Below are 20,380 nucleotides of genomic sequence, written 5' to 3' on the forward strand. Positions count from 1 at the left end.
TGGCTCAGGTAGATAGGCAGATGGTTCTTGGAGCGAGGGGGATTTTTTTTAATGCTCTCTAATCCTGTTTACTCTAAGCCTTTTAGAAGAGCTCGCCAAGAAGTTACTGGAGCAACACTGGGAAGGGAGGGCACTTAGTGTGGAGGAAACATGGACAGAGAGGCGGTAACAAAAGCTATAGGATCAACAGCAACTCTTATTGCCAGTGCAAAAGCTTGACCCCTGGTCATTCACATTAAAGACATTCCCATTAACTGTTACAGCAACCTGCCTCAAATCAGACAAATGACACAACTCATATCCAATCTGTAGAGATCATAATGAGTATCATGTGATTGTTGCTCTAAATGGAAGAAAAAAACATCATCAATCCAACTGCAACAGGATTATATTATATAAAAGAAAAAAGTGCTGATATAAGTTTAAGAACTGCTTCACCTCAGAGAACATTTCATAATCTGGCAAGCAGCTGTTTTGAAGAAATCCCACTCACAGACCCATATCACCCACAAATATAGTGATTATGTGTTGGTTTAGCAGCTGAGGTTTTGCACTAAGGAGCGACAACTGAAATCCTCTCAGTATGCATGTATCACCAGCAGTGAGAGTCATGGGCTAAGTCTGGAGTCGACCTTTAACCCCAAACTCTTCCTACAGGGTTGATCCTGTTTTTAAAAGGGAAATCTGCCTCTTCTTATCCATAAGTAGCTGTATTACGTACATGAAAAGACAGAAGAATGGAGCAGGTAATGGAGGTAAACAAGTTTAGGGTAGTGAGTAAGCCAACAATGGCAGTAAAGAAATGTTACATCTCATCTTAAAGATTATATATTTAATTGTGGCCAGTAGCCTGCTAAACAATGTTTAACTCTTCAGAGATGTCAGTGAAGCTATATGGACCACCGCTGTGATTCTAATATAACCATTAACTAACAGCACATTGCTACACAGAATGGGAGGGGGATTATTCAGTCAGACTGTGAAGGGATCTGACAGACTGAGACAATAAATACACCTAAGCTGACCATGTAACCTTCTGAACAGATTATATTGGCAACCATTGTAATGTACAGGCATTTTCAAATTAAGCTTTCTGGCCTAAGAGTAAGTTGGCTCCTTTAGTCAAAAAGAGAATTATGACGGATAACCAAAAGAAATGGTTTTGCAGAACAGAAGCCAAAGAAAATTTCTAATGCATAAAAAGGAATCAATCAACTGCTTTACAACACAGACATTCAGTCTCGGTTTTAATTACCACTCACTAATCCTCATCTTGTTGTGAAAACCAAGAAGAAAAATAGGTCAAGAGTCAGGACTATTTGTCCAGTTGGCATTAGTCATGTCACACTTCATCCAGAACATATTAGGCTTGTTCAGTCTGTCAATCTGTGTGGTTTCCAGAGGAAAACCAGGAAAAACAACAGCAGAATAACAAGTAATTTCAACTAGAGGTTTTAATACACCATTGAAACCAAAGATACTTTGGAATCAGCTCTTTACATTCATCCATCAAAATGTCTAAAAAAACATGGCATCCAGGGCATTGTAAAGGGAAAAAAACTGCAAGACTATCAATACTTATGTCTTTTTAGAATTTAGGCAACAGTAATGATGGACTGCAATATCTTTAGGGTTTTAATAAAGTAGGTTTTCCTTTACCAGCGTACTGTTACATGCTAATGTATGTACACCCCTTAACTTTTTTGCAAATTTTAATCTTATTAAAAGAATTTATTAAGGATTCAAATTATTTGCCATAATACACAGTAGCATACACAGTTTTGTTGTAAAAAGAAGGTGAGTGAATGATCTTAGTTCATTGATTTCGTTGATCTTCGTTCATTTGTAGACACCTCCAGATCTCCTGTCTGGCATGTGGAAGCTGACAGGATAAGTAAGTGAGGCACTGAGTGACCGAAGGAGTTACTGTCTTGATTCATGTATCCAACAAGGAGAAAATGACGGGCCAGCTGGTTCACGCTGGGACAGATTCCAGTTCCTGAGGCTTCAGTGGGATAAATTTTCGAATGAAATTCAGCGAGGAAACTCAAAGTATTTCACACTGTGTCTCTGTTTTAGGAATTATCATCTAATGTAAATCTCATCGAGTAAAGGTGCACTGAGGCAACAGAGGGCAGAATCAGAACTATTTTGACCAGAGACATTTAACAAATGTCAGCAAAGCAAGTAAACTCAACTAAAACAGTTTACAATTTTGCTATATATCTAGGTTTTACAATTCTTACACTTGTAACAATTGTAAAAAAAAACCAAATACAAATAATTTGCTTTATAAAATATCACAGCATAAAAACATAAATAAAAAGACTTGGGGTGTACAAACATTTGCACCTCTATATGTAATGGACTTTACATGGACAACTAGCTGTTTATATTGAATAACTGATGCCTTCATATTCACCCACAGATAGACAGTCAAAGGTTTAGTCCAAGTTAGTGCATAAAACAAACAAATCTCATTTAAAGGAAATAATTTCAGTTCATGCTGAAATGTCCGTCACTCAGTATGAGCAGTGATTTATAATGGCTACAGGAATGTAATGCGCTGAGCAGTCGAGCTACCTCTGTGTCTATCTGTTACTGTCCAGATTCTGCTGTCGGTAAAGGTTAAGTACCAGATCTCTGATTTCGTCTCGTTTCCGCCGCACCTGCTGACGTGAAAACCATCGTTCTAGGTGTAGTGGGAGGTCAAAGTGTACCACGGGGTCCTGAGAGCAGAAGGATGAGCAGAAGAAGTTTCTCACTTTAAGCATGCCTAAAAATAACTTTGAATGTTGAGCTGAGTTAAAATGTGAAGCTGTTTTTTGATCTTACTAGAAATGGCAAGCTATTTACCTTCAGAAAACTTTCCACATATTGCAGCAGGTAAAGGCCACAGTCGCTGCTGTTGTCCTGAAGGGGAACTTGGCAGTGTGAACTTTTCATCTGATCAGGACCAAACTCCCTTGACGAGCCACGACGGACCTCCCATTCTGACTGCAAGTACCTGAGACACAAATATGTCATCTTAAACACACTAATAATCTTACTAATACAGCTACCAACAATCAAAGTATCATACTTACTCCCGTAAGAGTTTGAAGATTCGCTCGTGAAGAGAAAGTTTGAGGGAATCCATGATGAGAATGCACGGCCTGCAGAGAGGAGAGGCACATCTGTCATTCAAAGATTGAATGATTATCATGGACCCTTTCTCCATACATACAGGTTAGTGTGCACACAACAGCAAGCTGACCACACTGAAAGATGCTAAAACACTGCTATCAATGCATAACACTACAGACTTACAAAAAAAGAGCCACATTTTATTTTCTTTCTAGTGTTTTTGAAAATAACCACCACAGCAGCTGCAGTTTACAACAGATAAACACCATGTCAAATCCAATCTCAGGGGTCATTAAAGACATGAGACACAGCCTGATGTCAGGTGTTAAATGCAGTTAATTTTATGACATTATAATTGTTCAGTGTTCACTGGATCCGCAGTTGTTTTCTGAAGCCTGTGACACATAAATATATTACTGCACTTGAACATCGGTTGAACACAAAAATATTTTCCCAAAACTGTGTCTGGAGCACTCGAGTGTTGATTAATATTCTCTTTAGAGCACTGTGTAATTACACTGATGACAGATCTGGCAAATCTACACTTCACTTGTACTCTGAGGGGTTTCATGTGAAAAACAGTCACAGTTCTCATTATCAGATGATCACTGTTGCAGCAGAAGAGTATAATTCTACCATCACACTCACCTCTTGCAAACAGTCTTTTTCTTGAAGGTCTGTTCTGTGCAGCTCTACAAAGAAAGAAATACGTGGAACAGATTTAGAGGAACAAATAAAGATAAAATTGTTTTATCTGTGAGGTAAAATAAACTATTGTTATTCATAGTGAGCACAAAAAACAGCATTATTTCTTACCACTGGACCAGGTGATGAGTGTTTGGTCGAATCTTCTTGAGCGATTCCTAAAACATAAAAACAACCACAACCTTCAGCTTCTCCATCACTGCTATAACCACATAGATCATCATAAGTGCTTCAAATGTAGAATAAAGTAACCATTTGTAGATTTGAAGAATTAAGATCGATCCTGACAGAGAGGGCATACAGTATGAGTATATCATTTAGGCAAACCAACCTGTCCCTGTGTCCATGTTGTCACTGTGGTTTAATGTCGGTGATGTCTCTGTGCTATCATTTGGACTTTTACATCTTTGAGCCTCATCTTGATCCTGTGACTCATCTGTCCCACCATTCCAGGCCTCAAATTTTGGCTCATCCAGCCCAGGAAAGCAAATAACAACTAAATACCAATGAGCCCTAAACAGACAACAGAATAATGTGATATGTAATGTGACGCAACAAAGAGAAAACCTGTGTACAATACACTTCTTCATGGATTTGACCTACTCCTGATTGACAGGCACAAACAGGAAGTCCTTTTTGAAGATGTCCACATGGCGCGTCCATGTCTTCACCCGTTGGTGCCGCCTCTGCCTCTGACAGCTGGGTGCACACAAAAATAAAGACAGGGATGCAAGGTTTTATGGTGTTTCACATGCACTGACATACACGCAAACAGCAGCGAGCACATTCAGGTACAGCACGCCCTGAGTGGGAAACAGTCAATCACTGCCTGCACTGCTTAAATCTTAATGATGTCACAAAGTACTCAAATCAGTTTATAATCTCTTAAAGGATGCTTCCATTCCATTTCAGTTTCTGGCAGTTAGTTAAGGTGATAAAAAATCATTAGTTGGGAGAAGGTGACAACTTTTATCAGTGTAAGGCTGTTTCCTAGAGGCAGCGCATACCAGTGCAGACCCGATACAAACTTTGCCAGCCCTACTTACGAGTCACTAGTGCTGCCTTCACTGGCGTTGTCCCTCCGTGTCAGCTGCTTGTAGAAGAAGCTGCTGAAAACGTGGGTGCGCTCGGCCACAGCATTAGATGCATTCTCAAGGAGGTATCTGTTTCAAAAAACATTAACATAATTAATAAAATAATTAATTAATTAATAAAGGGGGGGGGGGGGGGTTCTTCTCCACAATCTCATGGGGAACCACAGTAAAATGTGAAACCTTTCATTTAAAAATGTGTTACTTACTTGAGGTAAAAATCAATGATAACATCATTTAGAAAGTGCCCACTGTCAAGGCACTGTAGATCCTCCATTGTGACAGTTATTCCTCCTTTTTGTGGAGGAGGAGGAAACTGGATCAACCTTAATAAAAGGAGGGAAAAAGAAGAATGAGTTGACTTACAGTGACCACAGATGATAGGTCATACCAGTACCACAGGCATTACAGATAAAACGGTAACTGTCCATGCACAAAGAAAGCACTGAACTGAGTATGATCTACAGAAATGAAATTCGGCTTCTCCTTATAATCCCTCATCTCCTCTTACCTCTTAATCCAGAGAGAAAACCTTGGGTCCCTAATATCTGTTATAATCTTATTCCTAAGAGTGAACTCTAGTGGCAGCGAAGATCCTCATTTAGAAGCCAGATGCCAACCCCAGCTGGACCAGGCTGCATGAGAAGCTGCATATGGGAAAATGTAGGTTGCTTACCTGCGGGCCAGACCCTGATGTTTATATCTAGTCCAGCTGGAGTCTGGTTTACACAGGGACACAGAGTATGATTCTTTGGTTCTACGATGGCACAGTGTGTATACAGGGGCGGGTTCCTCCTTTCTCTTCTGTGGAAGGATATTTATATCATGAGAGCAAAATACACCTTGTAATCATTTACAATTGGCAGATCACACAGACCAGCAGTTCCAAAGAGGCCATAAATCTGGGGACATGCCAGATGATTAAGATGAAAGGAGAAAAAACGTTTCTGCTACCCACATTTATGCTCATACAGCAAATACAGAAAGGAAAATAACTATGATCAGATTAGCCACAACATGCAAATATATGCATCCTCTGATGACGTATATATTGCTTGATTTTCAGGGGTCAAAAGTCAAAAAGTTTGGTAAACAATTACCTCAGACAGATGTTCGAGCTCTTGTTCTTTCCGATCCTCTTCTGGTTCAAGTTGAGTCCCTGCGTCTTCCTCTGGCGCCGTCTCCAGCTCCAGAACTGTCTCTTTATGCAGCTCAACCTCCAACTGGTTGTGTGGTGTGTCATTTTCATCTCTGTCAGAGTGTGAACCGCCCTGGTCTGTGTCATGTGTGGGGTGGGTGCTTTTCAAGCCCAGCAGAGACAGCAGGTGTGAGTCCAGTCCAGTTCTTTTAATCAACTCTATGCTATCATCCAGAGAAAGAACCGGAGCTTGGATGTCTTTCCAACAAAGAAATTTGTCTGCACCATCGGTTACAATAGATTGTTTATGTGTCAAACTGTTGAGACAGTCAATGTCCAGGAGGGAGCGCAATAAAGCTCCCTCCATTCCCTGTAGAGGATCTCTCAGAGTCAGCAGGATGAAGGGGCTGGCCGTGCCTTTTAAAATAAACACAACACAACACCAACATCATGCACCATGCAGACTTACACTGAGAATAATGTGGCATATCAAACAATAGTGAAAAGTATATCAGAAATATGCAACAAAAACCTGTGATATATGTAAATTTAAACCACAAAAATGCACTGGACACTGGACAAAGGTGCAGACAATTGCATGAGAATCTAGTCTGCATCATTTTTAAGACTGACATTTCTGCCTGCTTTGACTTGACTGCGATCAAAATATAAGCTGTTTTCCATCTTAGCACTGTCTGTCAGTCATAAACATACTGCTTTTCACAAAAAAACACAGGCAAGAGATTTAGAATAAACATAACCTAAATGCCTTATTAGACATTTAAGGATGAGAATTTGAGGTGCTGACTTCAAGTAGACTAAGAGTCTTCCAGTAATCTCACCAGCATCCATGGCTCTATCCTGTTTGATGCCCAGTTTGCAGAGGTCCCGCTGTATAGCAGCTGCAGCTGTTTCTGACACACAAAACAGGAGGACAGCAACAGGGGAAGGGTCCTCATCACCGTGAAAGTGAAGCTTCAGGTTGTTCATTTCCTGCTGCTCCCAAACACTGTACCTCCTCAGGTCTTTGCGCTCAAAGGTTAACATCATCTCCACCTGTTCACTAGTGTCTAGTAAGAGAGGAGGAAGTCAGGTCAGCATAGCAGTGTTGGCATCAAATGATTAACAGTGTTACTTCTTTATCTTTAGTACACTCAAAATAACACCTCACACACACACACACACAACAGTAAAAGCATTCTATTATGCTACCACATGCTTGTCTCTGTAGCTGTTCCAGTGGTTCCTATAGAGATGCCTAAAGCACATCTCCTAAAGGGGCATACATTCTACCATTTATATGTGCAGATTTCATGGCAAAGCATGCTGGCTTAAAATCTCAATATAAATTTTGCTGTGCAAGAAAATGTTGGTTTGCAGAGCTTGACTGACTACATTCTGTAAATTCTTATGAAAGGCTAAGATAATCAGGCATTCTTTAATTCAAGGTTATTCATTCTTGATTTGTTCTTACACACACAAGGCCAAGATCAAACTTCATGGAGTTACCACCTTAGTTTCCTAAAGGGGAGATTTCACAGGCTCAGAGGTGAAAGTGCACTAAGGACTTGAGGGTCTAATCCAAGAACACACACACACACACACACACACCACACACCACACACCACACACACACACACACACAAACGCTTTACTATCTGAAATAGACCACTAAGCTGGGAGAAGGATGGTGTGCAGACAGTGTGACCAAAACAAGACGAGATGGGTTCCTCTGAGTTTACACAATCCAGACCAAAGGTCACAGACTGGCTACAGCCTCTCTACAATCACTGTGATTATATTTTGGAATTTAGGATGTATTCACAGCATTACCTTTAAGAGGGATGATGATTTTATGGTCTGTCAGCTGTGAAAGAGAGGGGAAAAAAAGTGTTGCACTCATGTTCTGAATATCTAATGTAATCAGCAAAATGTTAGTGCCTTAGTCACATTACCAGGATGTCTCCATTTGCCTTTCCCCGGTAGCCTCCACAGTGCAGGGTGGAGAAGGCCAAGCCCATACAGGGGTACTTTACACTGGGGGTGGGAAGGAGTGGCACAACTACATGCACTGCCTGCAACACACATATACAAAAACAGATTGTAGACAATGGTGTAAATATGGTTGGTATATCAGCGTAGAAAGACAGAAACAGTAGCAGTGCAATGACTTCCATACTATAATGACACTTTGTCAATATCACAACAGTGGTAAGGTTATTTTTCCAATTTCCATATTCTAGAGCCACTATGTGTAGGATTTTGAAATTCCTTACAGTGGCGCCATCAAGTGGTAAAAACAAGTATGACACAGTATGACACACTTTTTTTTGCACAGATCTAATAATAATGACCCTCTTAAGAATATCTTGTTAGAATGACAAAAGTTCATCATTATAATAAGAAAGTTTTTTTCTCATATCGACAAGATGGCATGGATATGTACATGAGCATATGAACACAACAATGAAATAAACTGGGTCACCTTTTCTGTGTTAAGCAACAGAGCACTATATAGGTTCATCATTAGTAAGATGACTCTTATGTACTCAAAACACAAAGAAACCTTGTGTAAAATTAATTCACAAATCCTATTTTGGAAAATCCTGATTTCTAACCATTTTCACACAAGTGAAACATGCACTGGTTTCATAAGCTTTTCTTATTTTTTTCCTGTGAGACTCCAGTCTGTTGCCCAACACACATTATCCTTTCTCTTTGGCTATGTCTGGTCAACTTCTCACATCCATTTCATAACAAAGGTATCATCTTCATACATCATTTATAATGGGGTTCCAGTATAGAGAGGGCCTAAAAATACTTCTGCACCTTCCATCTCCAAGTAAAACATGTGTTTCAACAGATAACTCGGCTGTCTGTTCTGCCAGCTGAACTCTAATGAAGCTTGTATGAGGTTTCTGTTAGCTCAAGGTTCTGCAGCATATATTGAGAATAAGCAGAATTTTCCTTTTACTATACTACTATAAATAAGATCCTTCTCTTACAAGACTTGAGTCTGCTCTAATCTCAGTGAGGCAGGATACAAACTAAGTGGCTGTTACACAAGCAAAGTATTCTCATTTGTTTCAGTCAATTAGCAGGTGGTAAGCAGGACCCCCTGGGGTGACGTTAAACCTTAGGCCCTGCATGGTGTCTCCAAAACACCCTTTGTGATGTCACGTTAATCAGGGCATTAACTCAGCTCAGTTTAGAAACCTGTGCAAGGTTGCTTTTTATGTGTAGTGTAAACAGACACAGAATCTGATTCTTTAGCATTACAACCTCAGCATGAAAATCAAAACCTGCATTCCTGAGATTATTTTATAAAATGTTTTTCTGTTGTATTTAGGCGGTGTGGATCAAATACAGCACAGGGATACATTCTGCCAACCTGTAAGTCCTGTACGTTAGAAGCTTCCTGCTGTCTCACAGTCTCCTCTGTGGATTGTCCCTGTATTACTGCGTCTACAGCGACCGAGTGTATGAACCACCGGGCTGCAAAGTTGAGGGGCATCGCCGCTCCCCTCATCATCACTGGACAGCACAACTGAAACGCAAGCATGACAATAAATCAGTGTTTTTGTTACTTAGAAATCAGGATTTAAGAGAAGCACAATCCAAAGCACATTCATGCCCTTATTTGACACTGCATGAAGGAGGTGTAATGGGCTTTGCAGGAGAGCAAGAGCAATAGTAATCCTAGAGAAGATGTGGGTAGTTTAAAAAATTAGATTCAGTAGCTAATAAGATGCAGGATTCACTTTCATAGACAGCAAAAAAGGTTCAAGACAAACTAACTAGTCAGTGTCAAAAAGAATACACTTTCTTTTTTGTAATTGTCATGTAACAGAGAAGACAGAATTGTTCTGACTAAAGATGCATACACCATTAGCTTATGAAACAGTTACAAATATTAGCAAAGGTTCAACACCACTTGCTGAGAAGGACAATGAGAAGCAGGTGACAGAAAAGAAAAGCTTGTAAGTGGCTTTTTTTCTCTTTATTTAAAACTTGTTCACCTGTTTCTGACTGTTGCTTAGGACCTAAGCAATGGTGAGGCAATGGTGGAGTATTTACAGCCTCAGCCTTAGGGTGACTGGTACCTGCCTGATGTCACCCACAGCAATCACTCACATACAGAAGCCACGTTTGCTTGCCCAACCAGTACTGACTGATTATTAGAGCCTGACAGATCCAAGATTAATTAATCACAGATTTGTTGGTACTGGGATATATGCAAGCTGATAAGATATGTTTGCGGCACAGATACAGTGTCACAACTACAGATTTATTTATAAATGTATTTTTCACCTTTAAGTCAACCATTCAGTCTGTATCTTGGTCACAATTCTTTAAGAACCAAATTTAAAAGGTCCCTTACAAAATGTGTGATGCATTTTTATGTCCAGCATTAGCTAGGAAAGTACATGATAATGTAATTAACAATTATATTATACCAACTCTTCCCGAGTGTTCTCTAGAGCCACTTTCAGAAACCTGAGTGGTCATGGTATAGGCCAGCACCTAAGAGTTTTTAAATCAGATACTTTCATGGGTTTTGTTTACATACTGACACCAGGCTCAAACACAGAAAATACTAAATATCTCTGTTCCCTCATAAATAGATCCTACCTGGTTTAGAAGCTGATCTAGCATCGCTCATCCTGTGTTGGTGTACTCACTTGGTTCCAAGGGGCTGCTAGTCTTGGTTGCACTGTCCTGGCTAGATGATTGGCTTCGCCGGGGGGTGTCGATTAAGTCTCCGCCCTCCAAATTAGGATTGATGACTGGGACCAGAACTTCTGTTCTATCACCTCCTCCCACAGTGAATTGTACAATGCTACGGTCCAGGCTCTCCAAATCTCATCTTCTCCACTTTCTTCAAGAAAAATGCGAGCAGGGTCCGGTTCTCCATCTCTTCCTTCTTCTCCAGTGAGGCGAAGCACACTCTCACGGTGCCGTTTGGGGCTGCCTGTTCCATTGCACTGAGACCCTGAATCCTTTCTTTTCCTCTTCTGTTGAGACAGCACAGTAAACAGTGTTGATGCAATAAGCCGACAAAACACCTTTTTAGTCTAAAAAAAATCTACAGTTTTGTTGGAAATAGCATTTTTTCCATTGTTGACCCAAAACTGTTTGAGTAATTATTTACAGACCATTTCGGAGAGCAGACTGCAAAGATATTTTTGATGCGTTTTTATAATGCCAAGCAGAGAATGATATGATATCAAGTGTGGACCATTTGTTTACTAGCTTCATGTAAAACATTTGCTGTGGCCTTCACATCAATGTGATGGCACTAATTTCTTGTGCAGCATTGGAAATGTTACTACGAGTAAGATTACTGTCCAGGATTTTTATGGAAAAGTGAATCAAAGCATGAGGCAGACATGAAATTTGCAGCAGGTCTGGACTTTTGTTTCCTGCCCTCTTTTTTTTATTTTTTAACCTTTATTTAACCAGGAAGTCCCTTGAGAATACAATCTCTTCCGTGGGAGCGGATTAGGTTTTGTTCAAGTTTGTTATCCTTGGTAAGTTTTGAGTTTAAAAGCCTTGTCTTTGATCCTGTACTGTACATACCAAACTGTGTTGTACTTCTTTTTCTGGATCAGTCCACCTGCCCTTGATGTTCGCTGGGGAGAGATCATCACAATTTTCTGTATCCTCAGCAGGCTCCCAGCTCACTGACAACCCACAATCTATATGACAAACAGAAACAATGGTCAACCTGTGATGCTGAGATAAACATAGATGTGACAGCAACTCAAAAAAAGGTATAAAAACATTTCACTAAAAACTCTGATATATACGCAGAGAACAGCAGAATAAATTTGGTTGTGCTTTGATTTATACAGATTATAAGTGCAGTATTTATTTATTTAGCCTGGTAGTAAGGCCAGGAAGGTCAATAAACCTCTCCACATGGGAGAGCCATTATATTTAAGGTCATCTGAGAGAAATCCTTTAGGCAAAGTCGAGAGAGTGGAAAAAAGGGGAGGGTGATGCTTTCCAGGGAGTAGGACAAATGACTGATTCAAGGCTAAAACCAAAACTGAATACAGAATAACTCAGTGAAGTACAATGGAGGTGGAGGTTAGCATTACATCAATAACCATGTATCTGAATTGTTTATATGTTTACCCACCTACAACTTCAGCAAATTTGTAGTCCGCACCATTGTCCTTTCCTATTATCACCTCCTTGATATCTTTGTTTTCTTCTTTGTCCTCTTCATCATTATCAGTATTTTGTAATCCTCTCCTGAGTCTTGACCTGAGGACATGAGAAAGGTAACACCACGTTCTGATTATGCTGCACACATTATATTCATTTTTAGCAAACCCACAGGTAGTAGTGTAAAACATCAGTCCCAGAACACCCCAAGACAAAAGCTGTACTTAATCACAAAATATCCAAGACTAAAGTGCAGCAAAAAAATAAATAAAATAAAACAAATGCAGAAACAGATATTTGAACCAAAATCTCACGCTGTGAAGTCTTTCTGTGTGGTATTAGTCCAAATAAAATCACAAAGTTATCTGCCTGGAAAATACAGAGAGCCAAGGACACAGCCAGCCAAGCCAGACACCATTAAAAGGTCATTGCTGCTTAAACTAACCAGAAACAAATCAAAGAAATTAGGCTAATAAAGAGTACCTCCTCCCGCTTTTGTGGCTATTTTTGTTCATTATTCACAGGGTCTATGTAAAAAACCACTGACCACACTATCCTGACTTCTGAAGTTTCATTTCTTGAGCAGTACATACCAGTACAGTGTCATATGTACGACAAAGAGACAGCCTACAATGTTTTTAGAAGAAAATCAGCTGACAAGTTTTTCATCCAAGTAGAGTCAATTTTCTGACTCATTATTCACAGTCAGGTGCTAAAACTGTGAGTGTCCCTTTGTTTCCTGAAGTTGTCTATGTGGGATTATCATTATTATTGCAGAGATGCTGCAGGACCCCACGAATAAAGCTGTGCTGCACCAGTAGTGGGAGAAACTGTTTCAATAATCCCCTGGGTGAGCAGCTTTAACTGAAGCAAACAGGCTACCACGCTGGGTTAACTCATCCATTTTTGAGGTGTTGTGGGTATGAGAGTAAAGTATGGAGGAGGGGTCCATTTCTGTCAAACTATTTCTTAGCAATGTGCAGTCACCTCCTTAAAGTGGCTGTAATCAATATCTTCTGCTAACAAATCAAACGATAATGTGAGAACAATGTGACAATGTAAAAGAGGTCGTTCACAGTGACAGAGAATTGTCACCTGTGAATCTGTCCCGTCTGTAACTTTATCGTTTTGGTTCACCCTCACAGATAAAAGAGAGTGAATATTGGACTGATGTTCCCCAAGTGCCCAGAAACACAACTCCCTCTGGATGTGTTCACTTAAGAATTTTTGGATTGAATAAACTAGATATAACATGTTAATCAGTGAGCTTTAGAGGTGCTGGTAGGTGGATTTTGTTTCCTCTGGCTGAGCTGAGTGGCTGATGGCAGTAGAGTTACATTTATCAGAAAGATGTGAGAGTAGTATTGATTTTCTCACCCTGCTCTCAGCAAAACAGACAAAAAAGCTTATTTCCAAAAACGCTGAATTATTCCTTTTAATGGTGTACTCCTACCTTTGAGAGAACGTGGATTTAGGGGTTACAGTATTGCTCTTATCATTTTTGGCCTCTCTCTGGCTGGACCTCGTGTCTCTGCAGATCAATGGATCCTCTCTACTCCGTGTACTTGACATTTGTCTTCCATTTCCCAAGGTATGACTCTGTTTTATCCTCTCCATATAAGTCTTACCCTGCTCCGTCTTTAGGACATCTGTCAGGACCAGACAGGGTTTCCTCCTACAAGACGAAACAGAACAAAATTTAGTCACAGTCTTCCTAGTGCAGCGTCTTCTCTGCAACATGGTGCCACATCAAGGTTTTCTGACGTATAGCTCATCTACCACTGCGGGTCAGAATTTGCGTCTACCAGCTGATCAACTGTGAGGGGCCAACTGGTGTAGATAAGCTGTGTGCGCAGTAATGATAAGCTCGGCCTTGAGTCATGGTGCTTACAAGCAATCTTTCTTTAGGCAGTGTAACTTGGAGCACTGTGCAAAATTACTAGTGTAGACACAAGCACAGGACATACCATACCATAGGCAGTGGTGGTTTTGTTTGCTGTTAGGAAAGAAAGAACATCTTGAGGTGCCACGTGTCAAAGTACGACTGAACTGGAGAGGACGATAAACTTTCACACAAAATTTACTCAGTGGCGAAGTGTAATTGTGTTATAATTGAAGAAATATCATCCCATATTAAAAGACCATGTTAACTTAAAACCTACAACTTTCTGTTCAAACAAATACAGAAGTCAGAAGTGTTGCAATTAAAAAGTGAAGTATCAGTTTGTTATTCAGTATTATGAAAAGGAAATCCTGTATAATTCACAGTGGAAGTATTAATAAGGTAAATAGCACATAATATTGACACATGCTGTACATGTTGGGCCATGTTGTTATTTAAGTGCTCGAACTTAAAAACAGCAAAATCCCATTGCTACAGTACAGTTGCTTCAGTTTTTGGGACAGAAGATGTCTGTTTTATTTATTTATTTATTTTTAAATAAAGCTACCTCTAACTAATTAACACTGTACCAACTAAAACAACTTTTAACATGCATACAATCCATGACAATCCAGTACTGATAGGAAACAGTCATGGTATGGTGTTCTTTCTTCATAGAAAAATAACCTTAGAACTATTTTTATTTTACATCTTTAACTTAACAAATGAATGAAATTTATTTAAGCTATATATACATATTGAGAATTAGTAACAGGGAAATTACATTGAACTCCTTAACTGCAGTCTTATAACCGTGCTATAGATGTCCAGCTGCCTCAGAAATGTTTAAAGGAACAGTGGCGTAGATCACCGACATAAGACTCTTAATTTTCAGGGTGAGTGCCCCATCTTGTGAAAATTTAAGAAACTACAATGGCCTACTCAGGAAAAACATCTGACTGAACTTGCAGCCCAGTTTAGTGCATGCACATTTGTAAGTTTAAGCTAATGAGCAGAGCAATGACCATCTATTTCAATCTAAAATAGTTCATCTGTCAAAACTCACTGTTGGCACCCACTTACTTGGCCATTCCCAAAGCGACCATGGCTGCATGGTTGTGATCAAATAGCATAGATCCATTTTTATGCTGTGAATCGCTGCAATGTTTGGGTCTGCAACCTGCAAATGCAGTCCAGGACACCTGTTAAAGAGAAAGAAAGAGTATGAGGATTATACCAGGACTGTCCATGTTATCACCATAATATGTGTTCATGTGGTCACACAGAGAGCAAAATGTTTCTGTACCTGTCTTTCTAACTTCCCACACTCTGGATGAAAGACATGTCATGGGGATTTTGAGTGGGTTTTCCATCTAAAATTCACAGGATGGTTAGTTACCATGGATACCATGTATGAAATGATTAATACATAACAGCCAAAAGCATGTCACACAGATGTGCAACTACAGCAAGAGCAAAGCTTGTGCGTTTGATTTGTAATCTGTTACATTGAGATGACTTATAATGGTTAGCAAGCATGTCGTAGCAGCTGCTTAGCCAAACTAGTATTGAAGTAGTGTTTCCATTGTGTTTACAGGTAGCAGCTAGAATTGCAACAATAGTCAGTTAACTGGTAAGTTGTTAAATGAGTAACTGTTTATATATCAATCAGCTATGTTGTTGATTGATATATATCATTTTAATTAATTTTTCAAGAAAAAATATTAGTTCCAGCTTCTCAATTGAGATGATATACTGTTTTTCTCTGTGTTATATGATACATTTTGGGCTTTTCAGACTCCTGGAAGGAAAAAAAGACTGTTTGAGACATAAAATTGAGCTTTAAGAAGTTGTAACAGGCATATTTTACTATTTCCTAGCACTTAGACCAACGCATAGAACAAACAACAAACCATTTACCTTCAGGATAAACTGATGAATGATGACTAAATCATAATGACTTGCAGCAGCTTATTATGGTGACTGCACCATAGTGGCAGCAAGGCAGCAGTCGCATATGCTTGAGGTATTAACTGTCCTGCCCTGATTGTTATCCCCGAGCGTCTACTTACTAACCGACAGAATATAGCAGCATAGTAAACAAAAGAATAGGCCTGTGTGTAAACAATCGACCTATAAAGCAATCCCAGATCACAAAAACTATGTGATCAGCACAATTTACGATGCCAGCCATAAAGCAAGCGTCACTGCAGCATCTTGCCAGAATGAGAAGCAATTCATGCTGCACACTAAAAGCTGACAAGTTAACACATATACCAAAAACAGGCATTACACATACCAAGTTATCCTTGTCAACAGTAAATGGAATGGTTAAGGCTCTTCGCTCCATCATGGTCCAAGAATTGGTAAGGCACAGTGACAACACTGCAAGAAACACAAAGAATTACAAACATTAATATGTCACAAGAAGTCAAAGCCTGTATGGCAAGTTCTTGATGACCATCAACAACTGTACAACAAAAAATGTAAAGCACACTCCATTCTCTACACAACAACCATGGTGTTATTGACATTTAACAACATATTAGGGCTGCAACTACTGATTATTTTTATTATTAATGAGAGTGCCATTCAGCATAGCTTCACTCAATGGCATGGAAGACAAATCACAACTGTCGCTCCTGATAAATGCATTATGGTGCAAAAGATTTAGGCACTTAAGTTCTTACTATTGTTACCCATCATGCAGTACCACCAGGGAGGCGTCTGATTGGTCGAACATTCATTTTGCACCATGACAACAACCCCAAATATACAAAGAACTATCTTCAGCAACAAGAAGAATGTGGAGTCCTGCAACAGATGGTCTGGTCTGGCAAACGGCGGTTACAACAGATATTGTTTTGATTTGGGGGGTTTCTGTTTATCGCACTTTGAATGAATGTATACATAAAAAACATTCATTTAATTGCTTATGAAAGCATCATCTCTTTACTTTGCGTGCCTCAAGCTTTTGCACAATAATGCATGTGATAGTTCACAGCTATGCACTGGCCTCATGTTGTTACTGGCAAGTGTTCACAGTTTCTTATTAGCCGCCATGATGAGATCAGATCATCTATAACAATATAACTCTCTATATCCCTTTTGACACCGATAAGTCTGGAAGGTAATAGAGAGTAACTCTGCGTTAGTGCATGAAAATGCACCAACTTAAAGCTAACCAGAAATCATCCCACTTGTCCAAATTAGCAACCACTACTTGAAATGTTTCTTTTGTCACTGTGGCTGGTGTCTATGTTGCACGACAGCACGACACCTAGTCCAAACAGGCCACCTGCATTATAGCCATTGTCGTGCACTCCTACGACAACCACGCGTTTAATTTTAAAGTTGATTGTTTCCACGCGCCTAGGCACAACACAAAAGTAGAAACCAGATTAGCTAGCGTTAGCCGACACAGCTAGCCACGTTTGTGCTACCTTTGTCGAGATGCTAACTAAATGTAGGAGAGTTAACTCTTACCCTAGGCCAGGGCTTCACTTGCTATTAAGAGAGAATATCAGGAAAATGTAGACAACCACTATTTTCCCACGAGCGTCTCCACCTGCATCCAGAAGCACTTTTTGAGGGGTCTGATTTTGCACTCAATATTCCTGAGCAACATCCGGTAAACACCGGAAAAACGTCACGGAGAGCTAACAGTTTCTCCCTGAGAGGGAGAGCTCACCATAATGAACCAAGGGGCAACAGAGTTTTCTTTTTTTTTTTCAGTTATAATCTTACTTAGTAATCAGAAGTCGCCATGAAGGACTATATCGGATGACAGTCAGGAAATGTATCACTAGTCCATTTACTGTATTGTATTTTGTATGTAAATGTATGTAAATTATACAATACACTTAAACCAGTGGATTATTTGGATATAATTAAGGACTTCTGCACACTACTGCACGTTGAATACCAGGGGCAGATTGTTATTCAGTGAACATTTATCCACTATTTTTGGGAGCCCTGTTAACTGAACCATAAACTGAAACTGTAAAAAATAAATAAAAAATAAAAAGATTTTAAAGCAAACTTGTACTGTGTTCTTTTTCTACCCTTATTGTATTATTTTTCTTCCTTTCCTCTTCTACTTTTAAACAGAGGAGAAAGGAATTAAACCATACAACACACACTAACAGGTCAAAATGTATCACAAAAAAGGTCTATCAGGGGAAAACCTCTAAACATATACTTAAGGTTTTGAGTCTTGGTTAATATGTTTATTCTTATAAACATTACCTTCTGCAAGTATATATACATCTATAATAACAACCCAGAGGCAACTTTTTTCCATTTATTGATACAACAGTAGGAACATCAGGCCTGCTCAGCCCCTGGAGAGAGGTTGGTGAGTCAGCCTTCAAACACTGCAGTATATAAATAGGCCTTTCTCACAGGTAGTATGTTGACTAACCAAATAAATTTAATAAGGTGCTGTTGCAGAACCCTGAACTAAATGAGAAATAGTCATCATTGATGTTATTAGCTGCATCTGTGAATTTTGCTGAGGCTTTAAGTCAAACTGTCTGGTGTGAAAAAGGCCTAAATGTATGTCATCAGGAGCTGGACACTGACTGAGATAACAACTGGAATAACCGTAGTCCAAATAGCATTTTTGCTCACTTCTGCTTGGACAAAAATGAAAATTCTGTGAGTGTATGATTATGTAGGCACAAGAGAACATTCATAACAGTGTACTACTGCTTTGCATTGCAAAAGTACAAAGATGACAAATTATGATTTTCCAGTGAGTTGACCACAGTCCCAGTGTCCAGCATGATCTTTAACGTCAGGAGCCACATTTCTGCACAGCCGTCTCCGAGGACGTCCGAGGACGTCCCCGAGCCTGCTGCCCCACCGACACCCTCATCAGGTCCTGACGTCAGTGCGGCCTCTTGGGTGCTTCCCCTCAACTCATGTCCCGCTCTCCTTTCAGCTGAGTAGAAAAGAGAAACCCAGGTGAGTCAGTGACATGTACAGTATATATATAATGCTCTTCCATAAGCCTACATGAACAGTCTTTCTTTACCTCTAATACCCCTAAGCTTCATGACATAATAGCTGAGTAAGTTAAGAACAATTATGTTTGAGCAGGTTACAGAACAAAACGTGCTACTAATTGAACTTTCAATTAAATATGTACTGGCTTTGTAAAATCTACTAGTCTTCCTTTTGTTTCCTTTGCAGAGGCGGTGGGAGTTTTTAGTAGCCAATGTCTTACCAATAGCACTACATGGTGTTATAATGGGCTTTTCTAGTTGCTCTCCCTCAGCAATAGAAGCCCGGATCTTCCTCACCACGTAGATGCTAGCTAGGATGTGAAAGACAAACATAAAAAGATATTTAGAAAAGCACATGATGGTATTCATATAAACAGTCTTCACTTATTTGCATCAGTCCAAATAAAATGCCATTGTAATAAACAGAGCTATTACAGACAGTTTTTAAAAAAAAAAAAGCACTGTCTGATGTCTTAAACAAGTCTAAACATGTCAAGACAGTTCATTTGAAAAACTTCATAATGAGGTTTTTCAAATGAACTGTCTTCACATACTGTATATTCAGTGATGAACAAAGTACTCATATCTTATATTTCAGTACAAGTAGCAATACCACAGCGTAAAAATACATGCATTCAAAACTTTACTGAAATTTAAGCACAAAATTATTAGCATCAAAATATTCATGAAGTACCAAAAGAATTACATTCACTATGCAGAATGGCCAAATTCGGAATAATAAGCATCATAATCATTGGTGCATTCATGTATCATTTCAATAATGCAGCTGGTAAATATGCAGATACCTTTAACTACTGTATAAACTGCTTAATAGCTTAATCAATAATTTGTTTTTATTTATTATTTACTATTCATTGAACATAGCTTTGTTTTCGTACAGCTTCACACAGGAAAACAATGTTTTGTGATAGATAAATAGTACATTTATAATATGTATACTATATACTGTTAACCCTCAGGATGATATAACAGACCTGTGTTTCTTAGCAGTATGGGCGCGGTCACCTAGTGTTACAACTGACAAAAAAGATAAAACAAACCTACCTTTTATCAGTAGTCAGACCATGTTTGTTTCCTGTTTCAATCTATGAGTGAGATAACCCTCTACCTGCAGGTAATCGGCACTTTTCAATAGCACCCTTCTTTTCAACAACAACACCTGGGCTGTTTATATACATGCTAGCTGTTACAAAAGCACACAACCAATTACATAGAGCGGGTGACACTATGGGCG

The 20,380-nt window shown here is 39.3% G+C and overlaps 1 protein-coding gene and 1 long non-coding RNA gene across 2 annotated transcripts; both read right to left on the reverse strand.

The window, feature by feature from the left end:
- Positions 1-1,436: 1,436 nt before the first annotated feature.
- On the reverse strand, positions 1,437-17,768 carry senp7 (SUMO specific peptidase 7). The gene is made up of 23 exons (XM_018702770.2): positions 17,603-17,768; positions 16,416-16,501; positions 15,423-15,489; positions 15,200-15,318; positions 13,688-13,909; positions 12,206-12,333; positions 11,641-11,759; positions 10,743-11,075; positions 9,452-9,607; positions 8,016-8,135; positions 7,894-7,927; positions 6,903-7,130; positions 6,023-6,477; positions 5,599-5,726; positions 5,132-5,248; positions 4,878-4,994; positions 4,435-4,530; positions 4,163-4,344; positions 3,943-3,989; positions 3,775-3,818; positions 3,087-3,155; positions 2,857-3,007; positions 1,437-2,729 (listed from the first exon to the last, which is right to left on the reverse strand). Exons 9-23 carry the CDS (start codon positions 9,590-9,592, stop codon positions 2,592-2,594), a joined length of 2,067 nt encoding a protein of 688 aa, XP_018558286.1. The 5' UTR covers positions 9,593-9,607; positions 10,743-11,075; positions 11,641-11,759; positions 12,206-12,333; positions 13,688-13,909; positions 15,200-15,318; positions 15,423-15,489; positions 16,416-16,501; positions 17,603-17,768; the 3' UTR covers positions 1,437-2,591.
- Positions 17,769-18,406: 638 nt separating this feature from the next.
- On the reverse strand, positions 18,407-20,359 carry LOC108901208 (uncharacterized). The gene is made up of 3 exons (XR_001963853.2): positions 20,191-20,359; positions 19,347-19,436; positions 18,407-19,061 (listed from the first exon to the last, which is right to left on the reverse strand). It is a non-coding gene; the product is annotated as an uncharacterized LOC108901208 (long non-coding RNA).
- Between the last annotated feature and the right edge of the window lie 21 nt (positions 20,360-20,380).

Source organism: Lates calcarifer, linkage group LG1 (genome assembly GCF_001640805.2).
Source record: "Lates calcarifer isolate ASB-BC8 linkage group LG1, TLL_Latcal_v3, whole genome shotgun sequence".
Taxonomy (NCBI): domain Eukaryota; kingdom Metazoa; phylum Chordata; class Actinopteri; family Centropomidae; genus Lates; species Lates calcarifer.

Coding starts and splice junctions, on each gene's coding strand:
- senp7 (XM_018702770.2), bottom strand. CDS start 9,592: ATGATGAGGGGAGCGGCGATGCCCCTCAACTTTGCAGCCCGGTGGTTC. Junction 8,136..9,451: donor CTAACGTACAGGACTTACAG/GTTGGCAGAATG, acceptor TGTGTGTTGCAG/GCAGTGCATGTAGTTGTGCC. Junction 6,478..6,902: donor GGATAGAGCCATGGATGCTG/GTGAGATTACTG, acceptor TTATTTTAAAAG/GCACGGCCAGCCCCTTCATC.